General features: G+C 42.0%; 1 protein-coding gene across 1 annotated transcript in view; it reads right to left on the bottom strand.

Annotated features, from left to right (window-relative positions):
• Window positions 1–26180, bottom strand: part of NEB (nebulin) — a 128701-nt gene that overhangs the window by 60117 nt on the left and 42404 nt on the right. Inside the window, exons 47-84 of the mRNA XM_030488081.1 lie at window positions 24725–25036; window positions 23476–23679; window positions 23014–23118; window positions 22809–22916; window positions 21309–21620; window positions 20060–20263; window positions 19609–19713; window positions 19406–19513; window positions 18142–18453; window positions 16893–17096; window positions 16439–16543; window positions 16236–16343; window positions 15790–16101; window positions 14848–15051; window positions 13960–14064; window positions 13155–13262; window positions 12298–12609; window positions 11702–11905; window positions 11117–11221; window positions 10515–10622; window positions 9312–9623; window positions 8687–8890; window positions 7523–7627; window positions 7238–7345; window positions 6542–6853; window positions 5850–6053; window positions 5546–5650; window positions 5304–5411; window positions 4828–5139; window positions 4136–4339; window positions 3832–3936; window positions 3590–3697; window positions 3114–3425; window positions 2422–2625; window positions 2118–2222; window positions 1876–1983; window positions 1400–1711; window positions 181–384 (exon numbers count right to left, since the gene is read on the bottom strand). Coding sequence (XP_030343941.1) covers window positions 181–384; window positions 1400–1711; window positions 1876–1983; window positions 2118–2222; window positions 2422–2625; window positions 3114–3425; window positions 3590–3697; window positions 3832–3936; window positions 4136–4339; window positions 4828–5139; window positions 5304–5411; window positions 5546–5650; window positions 5850–6053; window positions 6542–6853; window positions 7238–7345; window positions 7523–7627; window positions 8687–8890; window positions 9312–9623; window positions 10515–10622; window positions 11117–11221; window positions 11702–11905; window positions 12298–12609; window positions 13155–13262; window positions 13960–14064; window positions 14848–15051; window positions 15790–16101; window positions 16236–16343; window positions 16439–16543; window positions 16893–17096; window positions 18142–18453; window positions 19406–19513; window positions 19609–19713; window positions 20060–20263; window positions 21309–21620; window positions 22809–22916; window positions 23014–23118; window positions 23476–23679; window positions 24725–25036 — 7077 coding nt within the window. The remainder of the gene's footprint in view (window positions 1–180; window positions 385–1399; window positions 1712–1875; window positions 1984–2117; window positions 2223–2421; window positions 2626–3113; window positions 3426–3589; window positions 3698–3831; window positions 3937–4135; window positions 4340–4827; window positions 5140–5303; window positions 5412–5545; window positions 5651–5849; window positions 6054–6541; window positions 6854–7237; window positions 7346–7522; window positions 7628–8686; window positions 8891–9311; window positions 9624–10514; window positions 10623–11116; window positions 11222–11701; window positions 11906–12297; window positions 12610–13154; window positions 13263–13959; window positions 14065–14847; window positions 15052–15789; window positions 16102–16235; window positions 16344–16438; window positions 16544–16892; window positions 17097–18141; window positions 18454–19405; window positions 19514–19608; window positions 19714–20059; window positions 20264–21308; window positions 21621–22808; window positions 22917–23013; window positions 23119–23475; window positions 23680–24724; window positions 25037–26180) is intronic.

Here is a 26180-nt window from a genome sequence, read left to right as displayed (position 1 = left end):
TCACTTGTCAATAACAAAATCCTATAAATCTCTCTGAAATTATCATCTCTAAAAAATAAAATGTCTGGAAAAGCATTTAACTTGACTTAAAATACTACCGATAAATTTTATATTTTAGCAGTGAGATTTCTCTTTAACTGTTTATAGCTTCGAAACAACTTTAAGAATATTGTAACGTACAATGCTGACTTGTTCGGCATTCGCTTTAGCTAGCAGAACATCTGGAGAATCAACAATACTGGTGTATTTCAGGCTTTCAATAGGTGTACGATACACATTATCACTCAGGAGATCCTGGGCATGCTTCACTCTCTTAACAACCGGAGAGTCATTAGGCAACCAGCCAATTCCACGGAGCCACTCTAGGTCTGACTTATAGACAGCCTGTATCAGACATGGTCAGAAAAAGAAAACATTGTGTTAAAAATGACTGTCTTAATTATTTTAAACTATACAAAGCAGCGTACATTTTAGAAAATGTCAAATCAACTGGAGCTTTAAGCCCTTTTATATACAAGAGATTTTCAGTGTCATAACTAAAATACAATCTGGGAACTAGCTTTTAAGTAGCTTGTTTCTTAGACAATACATTCTAAACCTGGTGGAGTTAAATACAGGGGAAACAACATAACAGAACTGTCATTAATGATGATGAGTATTGAAGTCTTAAAAGAGTCTTCTGGTCCCCTCCAAAATATTTACTCCTCTAGTCACTTCAACAATTTACAAGTCCAAAAAAACCCACAAGCTGCCCAACAGGAAATTCAACAAAAAGGAGGAAAAATAAGGTTACAGAGTTAATGGGGACTAGAGCTAAACAGCATAATTCCTGAAGTGATATCAGGCACTATTATTTAAATATTGAGAAAATCTTTCAGCAAGGAACATGAATCTCACCTTTGAAACTCATAACTGAAACAGAAGAAGAGACCCCCATGTTGCCTAATTAGTAGCCAAGTCAAGACATCAGCTGTACTGACTCCTCCTGTTTCAAAATTAGCCATTTACAGATCTTACCTGCTATCTTATTTCCAAGTCGACTAAATAAATTTCCAAGTTGACTCAGATAACGAGCAGTAAAAAAAGCCACCTGATTCCAAAGAGGCAAACAGATGTTATCCCATCAAAATAAGAGAGACAAATCCTTCATCCTCTCTAGATCACAATACTCCAAAAGTGTGTGTAACAGATGCCAATTAAAGCTTTGATACAATTTAGACATATACCAATACTTTTAAAATTATGAAAAAGAGCAGATAATAGCAGTGACATGAAAAATTAAAAAAAAAACAAATTCTGAAGATGAATCCTTGGAGACTGTAGTATCAAACCATCAAAATAGGGCAGTAATATATTAAATATCAAAAGTAGTTACTACCACATCTCTACACATACGCACATCGCTCTGTAGATCGTAGGCCTTCCTGGCATGGATCACATCATTCTGGTCAGGCAGACACGTCCACTGGTGAAGGTACTGACGATAGTCAATATCACTGACTAATGTCTGGCAATCCTTGGCTGCCTGCACTGACATCGCATCGACTGGTATGTGGACCTGGGACTTCGAATCATGGTACGCCTTCCTGTAAATTCGGTCATTCTGCAGCTGCATGGCACGCGCAGCCCACGACAGTTTGGGATCCTCCTGGGCAGTTTTGCACCCAATGTAATGGCCTTTCTGCTTCTCATGTGTTTCTTTGTACTTGTACTAGACAAGCAGAAAGAACGTAAGCAGTCACACATTGCTCACCTCAACATGACTCATGAACAAAGGTTTTCAGCTTCCTAAGCTGTAAATCCTTTGAGCTGAACTTCAATCAGTTTTGAGCTGGACACAGAAAGACAGACACAGCTACAGCATTAAGACTGTACCTCACTAGCAATGTCTCTGGATGCCTTGGCATGTTTGATGGGAATGGCATCAGCTCTCAGGTCATAGCTTTTTGCCTTGGCCTCATCCCAGGCCTTCTGATAGTGTTTCTGCAAATAAAATTAATCAACCTTGTTACACACGGCGAAGACTGAAAGCAATGCCTTTTCTTAAAAACTATTCTGGAAATTCAGTTGTCATACTCCAATAATTCTTCACATGCAGAATGATTTTATTCTCTTACATTGCTGATGTTGAGAGCGTTGACTTTGGACTGCAGCATTACAGGAGTATCAGAAGGTATGGAAATCTGTGTCTTATCTCTGTCCCAGTTTTCACGATACAGGTGCTAAGGAGAAAAGAAGCATACTGACATTTCACTATGGTCTGAACACTGAAGAAACCCTCCTATAGGAATTCCTTGGTAATTCTGATTTGCAATATTTTCCAATTAGTCATTCCCACGGAATAAATTCTAGTCTCCACCACAAGGAAATGTCATCGCATAAATGAAAAGTAATTGAAAGGTAAGTGAAAGGTAAGCTTACGTCACTGATCTGCAAAGCGTTAATCTTAGCCTGGACAATGTCTGGTGAGTCAGTAATGCTGGTGAATTTCATCTCATCTGGACGCGTGCGGTACAACCTCTCATTCAGGAGTTCCTGGGCTTTCTTTGCTTTCACCACATCCACAGAACCTTCTGTCAACCAGCCGATGCCTCGCAGCCATTCCAGATCTGACTTGTACACATTCTGCAAAGAAACCAAGGTTTACTGACATTGCAGGGACAACTCTATGTGCCAAGAGATTTTGTACAATGTTTTCCCCAATTTCCTCCTCATACAGTTACACAGCAAGCAGACAATGAAATGGTAGTGTACCAGGTCCTTCCCCCACACAACTAAAATGCAGATTTGCACAGCAAGAAAAGTACTGGTCTTTTAAAGATACTTGCTACATACATATCAGTGGTATTATCTGCAAGTAGTCTGCAAGCAGTATGCAAGCAAACATTCTACAAAAAAAAATATGGCTTCCTTACAAACTGCCTGGATTATTTCTGTTCTTCAAGCTGAAACCATGGCTGATTTGGAAAGGATCATCCAGACAAGTTAAAATAAACATATCAGGGCTGACTGCAGGTTCATGATTGTGCATTTGAAAGGGTATTTGCACAGTCACTAACAAGCAAAGCCTCACACACCTGCCATAAAGCTTTCCTACAATTATTCTCACTCACATCGCTCTGTAGATCGTAGGCCTTCCTGGCATGGATCACATCATTCTGGTCAGGCAGACACGTCCACTGGTGAAGGTACTGACGATAGTCAATATCACTGACTAATGTCTGGCAATCCTTGGCTGCCTGCACTGACATCGCATCGACTGGTATGTGGACCTGGGACTTCGAATCATGGTACGCCTTCCTGTAAATTCGGTCATTCTGCAGCTGCATGGCACGCGCAGCCCACGACAGTTTGGGATCCTCCTGGGCAGTTTTGCACCCAATGTAATGGCCTTTCTGCTTCTCATGTGTTTCTTTGTACTTGTACTAGACAAGCAGAAAGAACGTAAGCAGTCACACATTGCTCACCTCAACATGACTCATGAACAAAGGTTTTCAGCTTCCTAAGCTGTAAATCCTTTGAGCTGAACTTCAATCAGTTTTGAGCTGGACACAGAAAGACAGACACAGCTACAGCATTAAGACTGTACCTCACTAGCAATGTCTCTGGATGCCTTGGCATGTTTGATGGGAATGGCATCAGCTCTCAGGTCATAGCTTTTTGCCTTGGCCTCATCCCAGGCCTTCTGATAGTGTTTCTGCAAATAAAATTAATCAACCTTGTTACACACGGCGAAGACTGAAAGCAATGCCTTTTCTTAAAAACTATTCTGGAAATTCAGTTGTCATACTCCAATAATTCTTCACATGCAGAATGATTTTATTCTCTTACATTGCTGATGTTGAGAGCGTTGACTTTGGACTGCAGCATTACAGGAGTATCAGAAGGTATGGAAATCTGTGTCTTATCTCTGTCCCAGTTTTCACGATACAGGTGCTAAGGAGAAAAGAAGCATACTGACATTTCACTATGGTCTGAACACTGAAGAAACCCTCCTATAGGAATTCCTTGGTAATTCTGATTTGCAATATTTTCCAATTAGTCATTCCCACGGAATAAATTCTAGTCTCCACCACAAGGAAATGTCATCGCATAAATGAAAAGTAATTGAAAGGTAAGTGAAAGGTAAGCTTACGTCACTGATCTGCAAAGCGTTAATCTTAGCCTGGACAATGTCTGGTGAGTCAGTAATGCTGGTGAATTTCATCTCATCTGGACGCGTGCGGTACAACCTCTCATTCAGGAGTTCCTGGGCTTTCTTTGCTTTCACCACATCCACAGAACCTTCTGTCAACCAGCCGATGCCTCGCAGCCATTCCAGATCTGACTTGTACACATTCTGCAAAGAAACCAAGGTTTACTGACATTGCAGGGACAACTCTATGTGCCAAGAGATTTTGTACAATGTTTTCCCCAATTTCCTCCTCATACAGTTACACAGCAAGCAGACAATGAAATGGTAGTGTACCAGGTCCTTCCCCCACACAACTAAAATGCAGATTTGCACAGCAAGAAAAGTACTGGTCTTTTAAAGATACTTGCTACATACATATCAGTGGTATTATCTGCAAGTAGTCTGCAAGCAGTATGCAAGCAAACATTCTACAAAAAAAAATATGGCTTCCTTACAAACTGCCTGGATTATTTCTGTTCTTCAAGCTGAAACCATGGCTGATTTGGAAAGGATCATCCAGACAAGTTAAAATAAACATATCAGGGCTGACTGCAGGTTCATGATTGTGCATTTGAAAGGGTATTTGCACAGTCACTAACAAGCAAAGCCTCACACACCTGCCATAAAGCTTTCCTACAATTATTCTCACTCACATCGCTCTGTAGATCGTAGGCCTTCCTGGCATGGATCACATCATTCTGGTCAGGCAGACACGTCCACTGGTGAAGGTACTGACGATAGTCAATATCACTGACTAATGTCTGGCAATCCTTGGCTGCCTGCACTGACATCGCATCGACTGGTATGTGGACCTGGGACTTCGAATCATGGTACGCCTTCCTGTAAATTCGGTCATTCTGCAGCTGCATGGCACGCGCAGCCCACGACAGTTTGGGATCCTCCTGGGCAGTTTTGCACCCAATGTAATGGCCTTTCTGCTTCTCATGTGTTTCTTTGTACTTGTACTAGACAAGCAGAAAGAACGTAAGCAGTCACACATTGCTCACCTCAACATGACTCATGAACAAAGGTTTTCAGCTTCCTAAGCTGTAAATCCTTTGAGCTGAACTTCAATCAGTTTTGAGCTGGACACAGAAAGACAGACACAGCTACAGCATTAAGACTGTACCTCACTAGCAATGTCTCTGGATGCCTTGGCATGTTTGATGGGAATGGCATCAGCTCTCAGGTCATAGCTTTTTGCCTTGGCCTCATCCCAGGCCTTCTGATAGTGTTTCTGCAAATAAAATTAATCAACCTTGTTACACACGGCGAAGACTGAAAGCAATGCCTTTTCTTAAAAACTATTCTGGAAATTCAGTTGTCATACTCCAATAATTCTTCACATGCAGAATGATTTTATTCTCTTACATTGCTGATGTTGAGAGCGTTGACTTTGGACTGCAGCATTACAGGAGTATCAGAAGGTATGGAAATCTGTGTCTTATCTCTGTCCCAGTTTTCACGATACAGGTGCTAAGGAGAAAAGAAGCATACTGACATTTCACTATGGTCTGAACACTGAAGAAACCCTCCTACAGGAATTCCTTGGTAATTCTGATTTGCAATATTTTCCAATTAGTCATTCCCACGGAATAAATTCTAGTCTCCACCACAAGGAAATGTCATCGCATAAATGAAAAGTAATTGAAAGGTAAGTGAAAGGTAAGCTTACGTCACTGATCTGCAAAGCGTTAATCTTAGCCTGGACAATGTCTGGTGAGTCAGTAATGCTGGTGAATTTCATCTCATCTGGACGCGTGCGGTACAACCTCTCATTCAGGAGTTCCTGGGCTTTCTTTGCTTTCACCACATCCACAGAACCTTCTGTCAACCAGCCGATGCCTCGCAGCCATTCCAGATCTGACTTGTACACATTCTGCAAAGAAACCAAGGTTTACTGACATTGCAGGGACAACTCTATGTGCCAAGAGATTTTGTACAATGTTTTCCCCAATTTCCTCCTCATACAGTTACACAGCAAGCAGACAATGAAATGGTAGTGTACCAGGTCCTTCCCCCACACAACTAAAATGCAGATTTGCACAGCAAGAAAAGTACTGGTCTTTTAAAGATACTTGCTACATACATATCAGTGGTATTATCTGCAAGTAGTCTGCAAGCAGTATGCAAGCAAACATTCTACAAAAAAAAATATGGCTTCCTTACAAACTGCCTGGATTATTTCTGTTCTTCAAGCTGAAACCATGGCTGATTTGGAAAGGATCATCCAGACAAGTTAAAATAAACATATCAGGGCTGACTGCAGGTTCATGATTGTGCATTTGAAAGGGTATTTGCACAGTCACTAACAAGCAAAGCCTCACACACCTGCCATAAAGCTTTCCTACAATTATTCTCACTCACATCGCTCTGTAGATCGTAGGCCTTCCTGGCATGGATCACATCATTCTGGTCAGGCAGACACGTCCACTGGTGAAGGTACTGACGATAGTCAATATCACTGACTAATGTCTGGCAATCCTTGGCTGCCTGCACTGACATCGCATCGACTGGTATGTGGACCTGGGACTTCGAATCATGGTACGCCTTCCTGTAAATTCGGTCATTCTGCAGCTGCATGGCACGCGCAGCCCACGACAGTTTGGGATCCTCCTGGGCAGTTTTGCACCCAATGTAGTGGCCTTTCTGCTTCTCGTATGTTTCTTTGTACTTGTACTATGGAATCAAAAAGAAGTTTTAAAAGAAATAGTGAAACTGGGATGAATTTCTCATAATTTCACATTGCTGCTAATCACAAATATATTTTGTTGTTATGAAATATACTCATTTATAGTTTAGAAACGCCTAACGTATTATTGCTTCACAGCTTCTGTTTGTTGTTATTGTAGTTTATTACTTTCCAATATCTCCTGAATGTCAGGATTTATAATTCCATGTTCCTTTTGAAAACTGTTGTCAATTTTCTTTCTGAAGTTAATTCTTTGTCAGTAGGCTTTCAGGATGAATCTGATATACCATGGGGTTTTATGTTGTACATAGCTTATTACTTCATTCTTGTTTCTCAAGCTAACTGAAAATAAATGCAAAGGAAGAACATACGTCGCTTGCAATATCTCTTGATGCCTTTGCACTTCGGAATGGAATAGCATCAGCTCTCATGTCATAACCCTTCTTTTTGGCATCTTCCCAGGCTTGTATATAAAGTTTCTACACAAAAGAAGACAGAAAATGCTTATCAATATTCTGAATGATGGAACTTCTAAATTTCATATTTTTTTATTAAAATTTTCAGGAATGAATATTTTAAAATATCTTTATGGTTAAATAAATGCTTACTTATTTTCTGAATTTCCATTAGTTTAGTGTATGTTTAAATGTTCTTACATGGCTAACGTTAGCTGCATTGGCCTTTGCTAACAAAATTGATGGTGTGTCAGGCATCACATGAATTGAAGTTTTGTCTGCATCCCAAGCTTCTGTGTACAACCGCTAGGAGAGAGAAAACCACATTCCTTTAGAAAGTTTCTTTATATGTGGCTTGATGGAAAGACTGCAAATTTGAAAGCAGTAGTTATCAAAAATACATCCATGATACAAAAAAGAGAGTAACCTTGAAGCAGAACACGATATATATAAAAGCAAACTATTATATTCATCAAAGAATGTATTTTACAAACCATGAGTGGTAGTTCAAGCAAGCTTTAAATCCCCTGACATAGCAAAGTTTCTCACTGAACAACTCAAGAAGAAAATTTTCTCCTTCATCATTATTTCTTAGGTTAAGTTGGCACAAAAATTGATTGATTTAGGATTGCTGGGAAACTGCTGTAGGAGGAAAACTATATTCATTATTCTGCCCTAACTGTATGAGTTGTTTGATTGATGTTTCTTATTAAAGAGAGGGAGTAGGTATTTTGCAACTTTCATCCTCCAGGTCTGAGATAAATTGCAGAAGCTTCACTTCCAGAGAACATAAGCTATTTCCTCATAACTTGCTCATGATGCGGCATCACAGCTGGTCAACAATACATAATCATAGCAGTTGCAGTAAAAGTCACAATATTCTGCTATGTCCTGTCTTATAACATGGTCATGGCGCCACCAGCTGTGGATGTACCCTAATACCTTTCTGGAACACTATTTCTGCAGATTTCACAGTATTGTCTAAGAACTACAAAAAAGTTTTGCCTGTTCTGTCAGAGATGAGCTTTGTATAGTGAAGTAGCATTAACAAAATAGAAGATACTAGACAAACATTTAAAAACAGGATTTCAGCTGTCGTGAAAAAGAGAGAAATTCACCAAAAAAGTTTAGTATTACTCTTGAAAAATATGTGATTTAGGTGACTTTTTTTCTGGACATTCTTACTATATGTTCAGTTTAAACAGACCCCTGAGATAAGAGCTTTCCTGTGCAAAGGCTGAAATCAGACATTCATTTTCTCGAAGTCCACAATGAAAGCATTTAGTCTTACTTTGCACTTTGTATTTTTCACCTAATTAATAAGTTCCATTAGCTAGTAACAAAAAACAAATCCAAACAACTCACCCTGTTCATTATCTCAGCATTTTGCTTGGCTAAGACCATGGCCAAAGAATCTGTCACACTAGTGAATTTAATTTGGTCTGCTGGTTGACGATACTTCCTTTCACTCAGGATTTCTCCAGCTTTCTTGGCCTTTTCAACTTCCACAGAACCAATAGGAACCCATCCAATACCTCTTAGCCACTCCAGGTCTGATTTGTAAACCGCCTGAAAAATTTTGAAAGTTCATTATATATGTGCAAGTTTGATCAAACAGTAAAATAATTACAAATAAGCATATCTGAGTCTATATGAACAATTGTGTGTATTTCTACATTGTAGCAGGATATGGTTTTGGAAACAACTGTTATTTTTGAAGATTTAGTGAAATAATTATTAAATAACAAAAAGAAGAGAGTTATTACGAACTCTACAAATATCAGAGTTAAACATAATTTACACCTCAGGCTAAGGACTGAAAAAATAGGATTAAAAATTAAACAAATTTAATGATGTGATATATTAAACATTTCACTTCTATCAACATGTCTGATGCAAGTGCCTAAAGCATATTCTATACGTTTTAAAATTACATTGTACAAGACCCCATATATGTAATTATGAATTACAAATGTAATGATTTACTCACATCACTCTGTAGATCATAGGCTTTCTTAGCATGGATAACATCATTCTGGTCCGGTAGACAGATCCACTGGTGCAGATAATGGCGGTAATCAATGTCGCTGACCAGCCCCTGACATTTCTTGGCTAACACAATTCCTAGCATGTCCACTGGGCTACTGAAGTGCGTCTTTGTCTTCTCAAAAGCCTTCTTGTACTCCCTGTCACTCTGGATCTTGGCTACGTGCATTGACCACATCATCTTCGGATCATCCTCTATGTTACGGGCTCCTATGTGGTGGCCAAGCTGCTTGCGATAGCCTTCTTTATATTTGTACTGAAATTATATTCATATTCACATGGTATAATTATAAACTAATAAATAATTCACACAGTTTAACGTAATCATTAGTATTTTGTTCAGAGAAAAATATTATTTAGGTTCCACTACTGTTTTATTAATTTTAACATAAAAATTATTTTTATTACAGATATCATCTCTGATTTTTTACATAACTATATCACACTTCAAATTAACTAAACATTTCATGTCACATATTAACAAGTTGGATATTCCACATTCTTTAAATATTAAGATTAAAATGTAAAGATTAATTTATTTTAAAAGCTTATTACAAAACCCCAATGAAGATAGTCTTAGTTAGTTAATATTGACAGTTTAAATATCAATCTTGATAGAAAAATAAGGATCATAAAAAACTGTTATCATCTGTCTCTTAGTGACGCTTCCTCATCCCAGAAGTAAAACCTGTCATAGCCATCTTGAATTTCAATATTACATTTCAACACAAGTGTAATATTTTTCCCTGAGGAAAAGACAGCAGTTTAGAACATTTAGAATTTATTTACTAATATATGTGTTTTGGGGAGAGATTTTAAAGTATTTCCTATTTTTAATCAGAGATTAATTTGACTAACACTAGCATAGACTTGTACACCTTATTGATCATCCTACTTCAACACCCATGGACATCAATGGAACTATCACAGAGGGCATAGAAATAATCCTCACATTATTTTATTATTGCAGTATATACCTCATGCATAAAAATACTGGCTACCCATTCCTTTCATGTACTAAAGGCATGCAGTAGAATCGCTGGAATTCCATATTATTTATTCTATAAACCTAAGGTATTACAGTAGCAAACAAATTATTCTTTTCCATTACCAAATACATACAGACATGATTAAAAACCCTGCTTACATCACTGGCAATCTCTCTGGATGCTTTGGCAGATTGAATAGGAATGGCATCAAAACGCAAATCATGACCCTTCTTCTTCGACTCCTCCAAAGCTAGCTTGTATATTTTCTGTGAGAAAAATATTCGGATTTTTCTTTCAAAAACAAAATCACACTTCAGTTAAGCACATATGTGTAATAAAACAAATAAAGTGCTTAAACAATATTGTTAACGTTCAGGCAACTTAAATATCTGAAAACAGCTTTATCTTCTCTAGAAAATAAAAATATGAAGATTTCAAGATCTTGTAATTGTCTTGTAGATGCCTGGAAACTTCAAATCACTTAGGAAAGGCAAAGAAAGGAATGTTCTGCAAGTTAAATTATTTATTTCCATACCTTGCTATAGAAATGATTTGTCATTTATGGCAGGTAATACATTTCAAAAGCCTAATTAGACACCCAGCATTTTAGCTAAAGAACAATTCTGATTTTAACAGCGGAGATTGCAATTTGTGAAACTAGACAACTCAACAGTATTATAATATTAATCAAAAGTCAGAGATGACAAAATTCTGCTTGAGAGAATTAAAGCATTTCTGACAACTCTTCAGTTTTACTCACCTGACTGTAGTTTATCTGGTTTTGTTTAGCTAGCAGGATTTCTGGTGTGTCAGGCATGACATGAATCATAGTCTTATCTTTATTCCATGCTTCAGTGTATAAACGCTAAGAAAGAACACAGGAAGAGATTAAAATTGCACTTCAAAACAAGTCAATATCTCTTTAATCAGGTAAAACATAGAGTACACTAGGTAAAATTATAGAAAATATAGCATGGATAAACAGTTAGGTATTTAATCAGGTAGAGACAGCATTATTAAAAAGAGAACTTAACTGAGGATATTCAACACCTCTTAGAAAATGGCCACATTACTTAAGAATAATGAATAAACTGAAGCATTATTATTGCTCACTGCAGAGACATGTCAAAGAAAAGATTAAAATGTAATATATGCAGAATATTTTTATAAAGTTGAGGCTTTGATTACAAGGCCTGATAGTTTTTACCGAAATAAACAGAACACATTACTTGAAAATACACCATTTCTTAACTTCAGCATTACTTGTGATCATTATATTTCTAGTCCTGCTCCCAGAGGTTAGGCAAGGACTGCTGAAGTGTCACCTAATCAAATCAACACTCACCTTATTCATTGTCTCTGCATTCTGCTTGGCTAAGACCATTGGTACAGAATCAGTGATGCTAGTAAACTTAATTGTGTCCGGAGGCTGACGGTATACTTTATCACTCAGTATCTCTCCTGCCTTTTTGGCTTTTTCAACTTCTGGGGAACCAATTGGAATCCAACCAATGCCTCGTAACCATTCCAGGTCAGACTTGTAGCAGTGCTATTACAAAACAAATACACAGGTTATTCTAATAATAGTAATGCAATTCACATAGTGCATCTTTGCACAGTTAAGTAACCTCACTATCAACTTCTAATTCAAATAAATTCAAAACCCTAGAGAAAATCTTAGGAAAAATAACTGCACATCATCTACATTATGAGTGATACCATCATCCAAATTTTACAGAATGGCAAATGATAAAAAGCCCAAATTATAGAATCACAGAATTTAATTTAAATATCAGTTAAAATATCCTACTGGAGATCTGAGTTTCAATTAGCCATGAAACTTAAACCTTGCAAGTTTCATTCTACCACATTGATATGTGATCCACCTACATAAAATATCAAATACATTCCTCATCAAAAATGAAATCAAAAAGAGCTTACATCACTCTGTAGATCATAGGCTTGCCTAGCATGGATAACATCATTCTGGTCCGGAAGACAGATCCACTGATGCAGATAGTGGCGGTAATCAATGTCACTGACCAGCTCCTGACATTTCTTGGCCAACACGATTCCCAGCATGTCCACTGGGCTACTGAAGTGTGTCTTTGTCTTCTCAAAGGCTTTCTTGTACTCCCTGTCACTCTGGATCTTGGCTACGTGCATTGACCACATCATCTTTGGATCATCCTCTATGTTACGGGCTCCAATATGGTGGCCAAGCTGCTTGCGATAGCCTTCCTTGTACTTGTACTGAAATATAAATCAAGATAGTATATTTCTATATCACCTAAAAATATCAGTTACTCATATTAAATATTTCCAATCATAAACTCTCAAAATTGCTCCATAGCCAAAGTCAAAAACCACCAAATTGTCAAAGCAATTCTGGGCCTAATAATATGAATTCTCGCATTAAATTTTTGAGATATGAATTAGAAACCTAGAGATTTTTAAGTAAGTTTTTTGATAAAAACACTTTTCACTCACATTAGTAAGAAATAAACCTCTTATTTAATATAGTTCATCTTTATTAAATATCATAATATACATGCTCTTAAGATTTAAAGATACAGTTTTATGAGCTATAAAATTGACGATAGAGGCATTATATTATCCTTATAACTTCTCAAACTTTTTACAATAAAATCTTTCAACATACATAATAATTTGCTTCCCAAAATCTATTATTTGGGATAACAGTTTAATTGAAATGCCTTTTTCAGATTCCAGCTATAACTTTCAGGTTGCAGAGATCAAATATCATCACACAAAAAACCAAAACAGTAGATTCTTACATCACTGGCAATTAGCCTGGATGCTTTGGCAGCTTGGATAGGGATAGCATCACTTCTCAAATCATAGCCTTTCTTTTTCTCTTCTTCCATGGCCTGTTTGTAGAGTTTCTAGGTGAAGAATTAAACAGTGAAATTCATGTAAGTTCATTCCATATATTGCATTCTATGCAAAACAAATTGTTTGTGAGTAGATTTTAAAAATTGTGTTCGGATTTATTCCAACACAGCTTTATCTAACTTTCTTAACTCAAAGCCCCAGATCAGTAGCTGATACAAATTCCTAACAAAGGAAGAGCTTTGCTAAATGCATTTGCTAACAAATTTTTTTCTTTTACTACTTAAACAACATAACATGGACTACAATTTCAGAGAGAAACTATTCTTCCATAAAGTAGAGGAAAACTTACTTTTTTAAGCCACCTCTTACTGATGTGAATTTATTTACCTAAATTAAACACTGGGATCATTGCTCTTCAGAACTGTTCTGAAAATAACCTTTTTGGTATTTCCAAGTTTGTAATTAATTTTGTGCCTTCACAACGGTATGCACACTGACAGAAACGACTCCCAGAAATTCAGTGGAGACACACAGCTTCTCATGGAATTTATTGTCAATAGTGCTCACTGTTGTATGTATGCACGACTGTACAAATATCGAAATTATGTTTTTAAAGTCACAATTTTGTGGATAAATATTGGGGCTTACTTAAAGAAACTGATGGTATCATCAATACAAGGTTTATCAGAACACTGATGACCCAGCCATTAAATAGACCAGTTACATCTGGAGAGCTCACACACTCACCACACTGTAGTTTTGCATGTTCTGTTTTGCCAGTGTGATTTCAGGAGTGTCAGGCATTACGTGGATTTGTGTCTTGTCTTTATCCCAGGCCTCAGTATATAAACGCTGCAGGAGAAATAATGTATGTTAAAGGGGAAAAACGATGGTGACTACTTGGAGATCTCCTAAAACACAAGAAGAATTACAGACCTGTACTCAAAACCTAAAGAAAAAAAAAAAAAAAAAAAATCCTTATTCCTTATATAGCAATGAGATTTTATATTCACTCTGTAACCTGGATATTAAGTATCTGGAGAAATAGTAACCTAGAAAGAATTCTGTTTAAAAAAAAACGTTTAGAAGAAAAGGCACAGAATACTCATCAGACACACAGAGATCTAAATGCTAAGGACAAGGCGTGTTTGGAAGAGGAAATGGTTTTATTGACATAAATAGGGTTTAGATCAGGGCCAGAGATTAAGAAAAACTCTTACATCAAGTACTACACTGAATTGTTTAAAATATGGATGTTTCAAAGACTGACCTAACACAAGTAGTTTATTAAGTACCAAACTACCAGATAAATTTGATAAATTTTTAGATTTATTAAACAAATTGATACATTAAAAATTAGATTAAGGTTAGGTAACATATTACTAGATACAGAGTATAGTATGTGGAAAGCTTCACAGTTGATAATTCAAAATTAAATTGGTGACTCCAAAGATATTGTTAAATTAGCACTTGCAGAAAATAAGTTACCTGACGATTACCAAAAATGTAACCTACACTTTAAAAGCCTCACTATGCAGTAATTTCACACAGCAATCACACATTTGTATTTCTAGTCCTGTCTCTAGAGTTTACGCAGGGACTGCTGACGTGTTATCTAATCAAATCAACACTCACCTTATTCATCGTCTCTGCATTCTGCTTGGCTAAGACCATTGGTATAGAATCAGTGATGCTAGTAAACTTAATTGTGTCCGGAGGCTGACGGTATACTTTATCACTCAGGATCTCTCCTGCCTTTTTGGCTTTTTCAACTTCTGGGGAACCAATTGGAATCCAACCAATGCCTCGTAACCATCCAAGGTCAGACTTGTAGCAGTTCTATTACAAAATACAAATACAGCTGTTTCATTAATATTGCCAGTTAAACATTTTATATATACTGTGCAACTAATGATTACCTTCTGTAAGTTGCCTTCTGCAAGTTTTGCCTTCTGCAAAACAATCTCTGTTAGCAACATAGACTCAGACCGCATATGTCTAATATGTGAAGATATGTGAAGGCACATATCTGTCTTCAAGAGGTAATTTGCACCCAACAACATGTTGGGGAATGGTCAAAGAGCAATGAATTAAAAGAAAACCCTGAAAGTCTGTAGAAACTTTTCCTGTTAACATTTGTTCACAATAAAGAAATGGTCACACACTTAAAACAGCAGCTCTTAATTTAAAAGATATTCTCCAAGATAGAACAAAGTAATTCCCACCAATAAAGAGGCTGCAATTTTAAAAAAAGAAAAAAAAGTCTAGACAATTTCATATTTATATGCTGTTAATTGCGTATTATTAAAAGGCAGATTAAGATTGATTATTACGAAGGCTTATATGCAGCTAGCTCTACTGTTCAGATAATTAATTACCTGTTTATAAACTGTCCTGATACTCAATCTTACTCACACTTAGATTCAATCAACTCTAAAAATCCCATGACCTTGCTTGGGACCACAAAAGAAAACCACAATGTGAAAAAAACCAGACACTTCAAGCAGATTCGATAGTTTATGTTCCAAAGAAATGACATACACTTTAGAACTCCAATGCTTATCACCGAGTACTCACATCACTCTGTAGATCGTAGGCTTGTCTAGCATGGATAACATCATTCTGGTCTGGAAGACAAGTCCACTGATGCAGATAGTGGCGGTAATCAATGTCACTGACCATCTCCTGACATTTCTTGGCCAACACGATTCCCAGCATGTCCACTGGGCTGCTGAAGTGTGTCTTTGTCTTCTCAAAAGCTTTCTTGTACTCCCTGTCACTCTGGATCATGGCTACGTGCATTGACCACATCATCTTCGGATCATCCTCTATGTTACGGGCTCCAATATGGTGGCCAAGCTGCTTGCGATAGCCTTCCTTGTACTTGTACTATAGACAAAAAAGTGTTCAGGGAATTTTAGATTAGTTTTCTTTTCTTGCCTGAGGTAACAAACTCTGGATTTAACTACAGCATCCAGAAACTCTCCAACCGGGTGCGCCAACAAGGGCTCAGCCGTACTTACGTCACTTGCAATGTCTCTGGAAGCTTTAGCAGATGTGATAGGAATGGCATCTGCCCGCATGTCGTAGCCCTTTTTCTTATCTTCCTCCATCGCAAGCCGGTACAGTTTCTGGAAAACAAATAACCACTCCCCTCAAACAACACTGCTTCCCGGGCCACAGCAGTGTCCTGACATGGACACTTAACCCCAGCTCAACCACCCACCTCACTGTAGTTCACTTTGTTCTGCTGGGCCAGCAAAATACCAGGTGTATCCGGCATAATGTGAACGCTGGTTTTATCTTTCTCCCAGGCTGACGTGTACGCACGCTGAAAAAAACAAGTCCAACGTGAAAGAAGAGCACCCAAGCACATGGCAGCAGACTCAAAGGGCAAACTAGATCAAGGAACTGAAGCAAAGGGCCTCCACTTTGCACTGCCTCAGGGATGACTCTTCTTGTCCCAAAACGTTCTAATGCTTCGCCCTTTTCTTTTCCACACTGCTCCAATCACTGCTTCAACCACACATAAGAGAATTTGATCACAAACAACAAAAACAAAGCCCTATGCAAGGGGATGTGATATCCCCCTTAAGAAACCCAGGCCTTGGAAGGAGAGAGCCAAGCATCCTGGGCCATGCACTTATCTCCCTCAGGTTGAAAACACAAAGGAAGCTCACTTGGTTCATGATTTCAGAGTTGTGCTTCGCCAGAACCATGGGCATTGAGTCGGGAAGGCTCGTGAATTTGATGGTGTCCGGGTGTTGCCGATACTTCTTGTCACTCAGGATGAGGCTCGCCCTCTTGTTCTTCTCATCGTCCAGTGAACCCATCGGGGACCAGCCAATGCCCCTCAGCCACATAAGGTCAGACTTGTACACATTCTGAAAGGACAGGCAAGGACACAAAGCTGCTCAGCATCCTCCTTATGCCATGCAACCACTCCTCCTGCCAAGGGAAGCTCTGCCGACCAAAACACATTCCCCAGGTAAATCACTTGCCACCAGAAAAGGGACTCCCACTAAGCTCAGCTCCCCACAGCCTGCCTCCCCACACCTACAGCAGCATGAACAAGAGCCAAGCAACCCACATACCCTCCACCTCCATCTAAATCATCTCCCCAGGAACCACCTGCCCCACTTGGCAATCTCCAGCTGGCAGAAACATCAGAGAAGCCTTACACCTCATCACCTAACACTCCTCATATCATTTGCCTCTGCACACCTGGCATGCCTTTGACCACTGGCAGTCCTCCAGAGGAAAATATTTGACTCCATTGCCCTCCCCCTGCCATACACAACTACAGCCACCTCCAAAATGCTCCAGGCAACACAGGGCTCTTCTGTGACCATCAAGTATGACCACACACTAACGCCAGCCCCGGCCACTCCTGACAAATCTCAGCAAACAGAAAGCCAGACTGCTGGGATCTTGCCTGAACTCTCAAATCAGAAACTAATGAGACCCAGAGGAGAAAGGCTGAAACTCTAAATTTCTTTTCCAAGAGAAATACAGGGGGAATGGCTTTAAACCGACAAAGGAGAGGTTTAGATTAGATATTAGGAAGCAATTTTTCCCTGTGAGGGTGGTGAGGCACTGACACAGGTTGACAGGAGAACCTGTGAATGCCCTGTGCCTGGCAGTGTTCCAGGCCAGGTTGGATGGGCCTTTGAGCAACCTGGTCTACAAGGAAGCGTCCCTGCCCGTGGCAGGGCGCTTGGCAGTGTGGAAAATGTGGGAAGTGGTGATCATTAAGGTCCCTTCCAACCCAAACCATTCTAGGATTCGGCACAATTTTACGGACACTGCACAGTCTCGGTCCCACAAAATAAGCCTACACTTATGCTCCCCATCTGGACCTACTCCAACAAAAGAATACTACTGACCATAGACTTCTGTTTTTCACTTGGCCAGCAAGGAACAACTTACATCGCTCTGGAGGTCATACACTTTCCTGGCTTGTACAACGTCGTTCTGGTCTGGCAGACAGGTCCAGCGATGCAGAGGGTGCTTGTAATCAATGTCACTGACCAGCTCCTGACATTTCTTGGCCAACACGATTCCCAGCATGTCCACTGGGCTACTGAAGTGTGTCTTTGTCTTCTCAAACGCTTTCTTGTACTCCCTGTCACTCTGGATCTTGGCTACGTGCATTGACCACATCATCTTCGGATCATCCTCTATGTTACGGGCTCCTATGTGGTGGCCAAGCTGCTTGCGATAGCCTTCCTTGTACTTGTACTATAGGCATAAAAGAGTTCAGAGAGTTTGAGATTAGTTTTCTTTCTCCTCATAGCAGCCCCTTAAGCTCAAACTCTCAACAAGGTAGCATCTTAAACCACAGAGAGTTTCGAGGAAGGAAGTATTCAGCTTATGAACTGCAGAGTGCAGCTGCAAAAGGATTCATATAACATTATCTGCCCCATAGGCCTTCCACATTTTCCAGACATTGCATATCCTATATATTAGGAGATACCACTCAGGATCTGGGAGTAAAAAAAGTCTTCACATGATGGCAGTGATAAAAGAGGCACAAATCTCAATAAATAAACCCTAAATAATGAATCAGTTAGTAACCCGCAAGACAATAGCCAAATAAACTACAATTCATTCTAATCAGGAGATAAAAACTGAGGAACATACTGACAGAATGGGAAGGTTAAGTGGAGAAAGCAAACAGTTGTATGAAATAGATATTTTTATTAATACATAAAACCCCACAAAAATATAATTTCTACTCTGCCTTCATTTTTCGTACTAAAAATGCGTTGCAGTTTTTCTTCCTGATATCCAGCTCAGCAGTGTCTGCTACCAGGGTCATGCAGAGTCATCATACTGAGGGCTCCTCACATTGAGCATTGCTCTTCACAGATCCAGCCAGATGCCTGAGGTGATGCTGCCACAAGCCCCACACAGATTATGTCCATCTTTGGATTATGTCCATCACACAGATTCCGCACATACTCTACCCACACCATCTGCAAATTCCCTCACAACACTGCATACCGATAACACACAGGGACAGCTACACCCAGACCCTCCAGAACCAAAGCAGTTATGGACTGGCTGAATGGTTATGACAGGTAAGAGATGTGTTGCCTCCATTTGGCTGACACTGCAAGCGCTGGATTCAACTACAAGCACCCAGAAACTCTCCAACAGAGTGCACCAACAAGGGCTCCGCTGTACTTACATCGCTTGCAATGTCTCTGGAAGCTTTAGCAGATGTGATAGGAATGGCATCTGCCCGCATGTCATAGCCCTTTTTCTTATCTTCCTCCATCGCAAGCCGGTACAGTTTCTGGAAAACAAATAACCACTCCCCTCAAACAACACTGCTTCCCGGGCCACAGCAGTGTCCTGACATGGACACTTAACCCCAGCTCAACCACCCACCTCACTGTAGTTCACTTTGTTCTGCTGGGCCAGCAAAATACCAGGTGTATCCGGCATAATGTGAACGCTGGTTTTATCTTTCTCCCAGGCTGACGTGTACGCACGCTGAAAAAAACAAGTCCAACGTGAAAGAAGAGCACACAAGCACATGGCAGCAGACTCAAAGGAAGTACACGGCAAACTAGATCAAGGAACTGAAGCAAAGGGCCTCCACTTTGCACTGCCTCAGGGACGCCTCTTCTTGCCCCAAAACATTCTAATGCTTCGCCCTTTTCTTTTCCACACTGCTCCAACCACACATAAGAGAATTTGATCACAAACAACAAAAACAAAGCCCTATGCAAGGGGATGTGATATCCCCCTTAAGAAACCCAGGCCTTGGAAGGAGAGAGCCAAGCATCCTGGGCCATGCACTTATCTCCCTCAGGTTGAAAACACAAAGGAAGCTCACTTGGTTCATGATTTCAGAGTTGTGCTTCGCCAGAACCATGGGCATTGAGTCGGGAAGGCTCGTGAATTTGATGGTGTCCGGGTGTTGCCGATACTTCTTGTCACTCAGGATGAGGCTCGCCCTCTTGTTCTTCTCATCGTCCAGTGAACCCATCGGGGACCAGCCAATGCCCCTCAGCCACATAAGGTCAGACTTGTACACATTCTGAAAGGACAGGCAAGGACACAAAGCTGCTCAGCATCCTCCTTATGCCATGCAACCACTCCTCCTGCCAAGGGAAGCTCTGCCGACCAAAACACATTCCCCAGGTAAATCACTTGCCACCAGAAAAGGGACTCCCACTAAGCTCAGCTCCCCACAGCCTGCCTCCCCACACCTACAGCAGCATGAACAAGAGCCAAGCAACCCACATACCCTCCACCTCCATCTAAATCATCTCCCCAGGAACCACCTGCCCCACTTGGCAATCTCCAGCTGGCAGAAACATCAGAGAAGCCTTACACCTCATCACCTAACACTCCTCATATCATTTGCCTCTGCACACCTGGCATGCCTTTGACCACTGGCAGTCCTCCAGAGGAAAATATTTGACTCCATTGCCCTCCCCCTGCCATACACAACTACAGCCACCTCCAAAATGCTCCAGGCAACACAGGGCTCTTCTGTGACCACCAAGTATGACCACACACTAACGCCAGCCCCGGCCACTCCTGACAAATCTCAGCAAACAGAAAGCCAGACTGCTGGGATCTCGCCTGAACTCTCAAATCAGAAACTAATGAGACCCAGAGGAGAAAGGCTGAAACTCTAAATTTCTTTTCCAAGAGAAATACAGGGGGAATGGCTTTAAACCGACAAAGGAGAGGTTTAGATTAGATATTAGGAAGCAATTTTTCCCTTTGAGGGTGGTGAGGCACTGGCACAGGTTGACAGGAGAACCTGCGGATGCCCTGTGCCTGGCCGTGTTCCAGGCCAGGTTGGATGGGCCTTTGAGCAACCTGGTCTACAAGGAAGCGTCCCTGCCCGTGGCAGGGTGGTTGGCAGTGTGGAAAATGTGGAAAGTGGTGATCATTAAGGTCCCTTCCAACCCAAACCATTCTAGGATTCGGCACAATTTTACGGACACCGCACTGTCTCGGTCCCACAAAATAAGCCTACACTTATGCTCCCCATCTGGACCTACTCCAACAAAAGAATACTACTGACCATAGACTTCTGTTTTTCACTTGGCCAGCAAGGAACAACTTACATCGCTCTGGAGGTCATACACTTTCCTGGCTTGTACAACGTCGTTCTGGTCTGGCAGACAGGTCCAGCGATGCAGAGGGTGCTTGTAATCAATGTCACTGACCAGCTCCTGACATTTCTTGGCCAACACGATTCCCAGCATGTCCACTGGGCTACTGAAGTGCGTCTTTGTCTTCTCAAAGGCTTTCTTGTACTCCCTGTCACTCTGGATCTTGGCTACGTGCATTGACCACATCATCTTCGGATCATCCTCTATGTTACGGGCTCCTATGTGGTGGCCAAGCTGCTTGCGATAGCCTTCCTTGTACTTGTACTGCAGGATTAAAGAAGCTCTATCAGTTTCAGGCCAGCTCTTCTCCCTTCTGACACTATTCTTTAGCAGCACCTCTGAGCAAGCACTTTGCTAATGGAGTCTCTCAAGATCACCACCTGAAGAGGTGACTTAGCGCCTCATAAGACTTGCTGTGTCCTACACACTTCCATCCCACTGGGCCACAGGAGACGTATGAAGCCCAGACGAGAACTCCAACCCGGCTAGCTCGGGAACCAGCAGGCATGCATGCCAGAAGACTGGCTCTCCATACAACCTAAGCATCCCCACTGACAGGCCTGCTCAACAGCTGGGATGCAAAGGTCAGGGAAAACCACAGACTGCTCCAGCAGGTAACCTGGGCCACCACCTGCACAGTCCTGACTGTACTCACCCACAACAGCCTACAGCAGCTGGCGCACTCCACTGCTCCAGGCTCTCCTGCCCAGTGCTCAGGAGTCTTATCCTCCCAGCCCAGCACGTGCCCTGAGCTGCAGACCTACAGCCACTGAGGTGGAAAGTGACAAGGAAGTGACAAGTGTCGCAACACTCTTGCCCTTGCCTCTCCGTGAAATCTCAGGTAAGACTCTGATCAAACTCATCTCCTTCCGGTCAGGAAGAAGCCTTTAACTACTGAACATTGTATGCGAGAGTAAATTTGGATCTTCAAGAGCTGAGACCTGAAAAGATACTCTGTGGCACTGCAATGACTGGCCTTCAGTGATTCGACCCACCCCCTGACAGAAAACATAACTGCCCAGCCATTTCACAAAACTTGGTTTGATTTTTCGTTCCCATTGATCAGCTCAACCATGTCAATGCAACGTCAGGGGCATGCAGACTCGCCATACTGGCGGCAGAACTGCACCTCGCAAGTCCAGACGGATGCACGAGGTGATGCTGCCACAAGCCCCACACAGACATTGCTTTGGATATGTCCATCATACAGATCCTGCACATACTCTACCCACACCATCTGCAAATTCTCTCACAACACTGCATACCGATAACACACAGGGACAGCTACACCCAGACCCTCCAGAACCAAAGCAGTTATGGACTGGCTGAATGGTTATGACAGGTAAGAGATGTGTTGCCTCCATTTGGCTAATACTGCAAGCCCTGGATTCAACTACGAGCACCCGGAAACTCTCCAACCGGGTGCGCCAACAAGGGCTCAGCCGTACTTACATCGCTTGCAATGTCTCTGGAAGCTTTAGCAGATGTGATAGGAATGGCATCTGCCCGCATGTCGTAGCCCTTTTTCTTATCTTCCTCCATCGCAAGCCGGTACAGTTTCTGGAAAACAAATAACCACTCCCCTCAAACAACACTGCTTCCTGGGCCACAGCAGTGTGTCCAGACACGGACACTTAACCCCAGCTCAACCACCCACCTCACTGTAGTTCACTTTGTTCTGCTGGGCCAGCAAAATACCAGGTGTATCCGGCATAATGTGAACGCTGGTTTTATCTTTCTCCCAGGCTGACGTGTACGCACGCTGAAAAAACAAGTCCAACGTGAAAGAAGAGCACGCAAGCACATGGCAGCAGACTCAAAGGAAGTACACGGCAAACTAGATCAAGGAACTGAAGCAAAGGGCCTCCACTTTGCACTGCCTCAGGGATGCCTCTTCTTGCCCCAAAACGTTCTAATGCTTCGCCCTTTTCTTTTCCACACTGCTCCAATCACTGCTTCAACCACACATAAGAGAATTTGATCACAAACAACAAAAACAAAGACCTATGCAAGGGGATGTGATATCCCCCTTAAGAAACCCAGGTCTTGGAAGGAGAGAGCCAAGCATCCTGGGCCATGCACTTATCTCCCTCAGGTTGAAAACACAAAGGAAGCTCACTTGGTTCATGATTTCAGAGTTGTGCTTCGCCAGAACCATGGGCATTGAGTCGGGAAGGCTCGTGAATTTGATGGTGTCCGGGTGTTGCCGATACTTCTTGTCACTCAGGATGAGGCTCGCCCTCTTGTTCTTCTCATCGTCCAGTGAACCCATCGGGGACCAGCCAATGCCCCTCAGCCACATAAGGTCAGACTTGTACACATTCTGAAAGGACAGGCAAGGACACAAAGCTGCTCAGCATCCTCCTTATGCCATGCAACCACTCCTCCTGCCAAGGGAAGCTCTGCCGACCAAAACACATTCCCCAGGTAAATCACTTGCCACCAGAAAAGGGACTCCCACTAAGCTCAGCTCCCCACAGCCTGCCTCCCCACACCTACAGCAGCATGAACAAGAGCCAAGCAACCCACATACCCTCCACCTCCATCTAAATCATCTCCCCAGGAACCACCTGCCCCACTTGGCAATCTCCAGCTGGCAGAAACATCAGAGAAGCCTTACACCTCATCACCTAACACTCCTCATATCATTTGCCTCTGCACACCTGGCATGCCTTTGACCACTGGCAGTCCTCCAGAGGAAAATATTTGACTCCATTGCCCTCCCCCTGCCATACACAACTACAGCCACCTCCAAAATGCTCCAGGCAACACAGGGCTCTTCTGTGACCATCAAGTATGACCACACACTAACGCCAGCCCCGGCCACTCCTGACAAATCTCAGCAAACAGAAAGCCAGACTGCTGGGATCTTGCCTGAACTCTCAAATCAGAAACTAATGAGACCCAGAGGAGAAAGGCTGAAATTCTAAAGTTCTTTTCCAAGAGAAATACAGGGGGAATGGCTTTAAACTGACAGAGGAGAGGTTTAGATTAGGTATTAGGAAGCAATTCTTCCCTGTGAGGGTGGTGAGGCGCTGGCACAGGTTGACAGGAGAACCTGCGGATGCCCTGCGCCTGACAGTGTTCCAGGCCAGGTTGGATGGGCCTTTGAGCAACCTGGTCTACAAGGAAGCGTCCCTGCCCGTGGCAGGGCGCTTGGCAGTGTGGAAAATGTGGAAAGTGGTGATCATTAAGGTCCCTTCCAACCCAAACCATTCTAGGATTCGGCACAATTTTACGGACACCGCACTGTCTCGGTCCCACAAAATAAGCCTACACTTATGCTCCCCATCTGGACCTACTCCAACAAAAGAATACTACTGACCATAGACTTCTGTTTTTCACTTGGCCAGCAAGGAACAACTTACATCGCTCTGGAGGTCATACACTTTCCTGGCTTGTACAACGTCGTTCTGGTCTGGCAGACAGGTCCAGCGATGCAGAGGGTGCTTGTAATCAATGTCACTGACCAGCTCCTGACATTTCTTGGCCAACACGATTCCCAGCATGTCCACTGGGCTACTGAAGTGCGTCTTTGTCTTCTCAAAGGCTTTCTTGTACTCCCTGTCACTCTGGATCTTGGCTACGTGCATTGACCACATCATCTTCGGATCATCCTCTATGTTACGGGCTCCTATGTGGTGGCCAAGCTGCTTGCGATAGCCTTCCTTGTACTTGTACTGCAGGATTAAAGAAGCTCTATCAGTTTCAGGCCAGCTCTTCTCCCTTCTGACACTATTCTTTAGCAGCACCTCTGAGCAAGCACTTTGCTAATGGAGTCTCTCAAGATCACCACCTGAAGAGGTGACTTAGCGCTTCATAAGACTTGCTGTGTCCTACACACTACCATCCCACGCCATGCCTACACTGGGCCACAGGAGACGTATGAAGCCCAGACGAGAACTCCAACCCGGCTAGCTCGGGAACCAGCAGGCATGCGTGCCGGAAGACTGGCTCTCCATACAACCTAAGCATCCCCACTGACAGGCCTGCTCAACAGCTGGGATGCAAAGGTCAGGGAAAACCACAGACTGCTCCAGCAGGTAACCTGGGCCACCACCTGCACAGTCCTGACTGTACTCACCCACAACAGCCCACAGCAGCTGGCGCACTCCACTGCTCCAGGCTCTCCTGCCCAGTGCTCAGGAGTCTTATCCTCCCAGCCCAGCACGTGCCCTGAGCTGCAGACCTACAGCCACTGAGGTGGAAAGTGACAAGGGGCAACACAATCCTTTTTCAAAAATGCACATATCAAGAACTTTTGGAGGAAAATTAGAGACGAAGAAAAGAAATGCATCTTTTTGAATGCTGTCTACTAAAGGCTACCCAATTAAGAACAGGAGGTTGAGGAACAGTTCTTTTTTCATCTGCAGGAAGCATCACTCTCAGAGTCCCTGATCCTGACAGGGGACTTTCACCACCCAGACATGTGTTGGAAAAGTCACACAGCAAACAGCAAGCAGTGCAGGAGACTACTGGAGTGCGACGAGGACAACTTCCTACCACAGATGATGGAGTCCTGACCAGAGGAGAGGCCCTGCTGGAGCTGTTGCTCACTAATGTGGAAGAATTTACCGAAGAGGTCAAGATTGGAGGGAGCCCGGGCTGCAGCAATTGTGCCCTCGTAGATTTCTCAGTAAGAAGGGTACTGGACAAGTAAAAAGTACAGTCAGTACCCCAAATCTCAGAAAGGCAAACTTTCAGTTGGTTAGGGTGCTAGTGAGTGGGATACCTGCGGAAACTTTCCTCAGAAATAAAGGAATAAAAGAGCTGGAAGTATTTAAAGACATTTTTCTTGGGGCACAAGATTTCTCCATCCCAACA

Source organism: Strigops habroptila, chromosome 5 (assembly GCF_004027225.2).
Source record: "Strigops habroptila isolate Jane chromosome 5, bStrHab1.2.pri, whole genome shotgun sequence".
Classification (NCBI taxonomy): domain Eukaryota; kingdom Metazoa; phylum Chordata; class Aves; order Psittaciformes; family Psittacidae; genus Strigops; species Strigops habroptila.
This window is presented reverse-complemented; position numbering and strand designations above follow the sequence as displayed.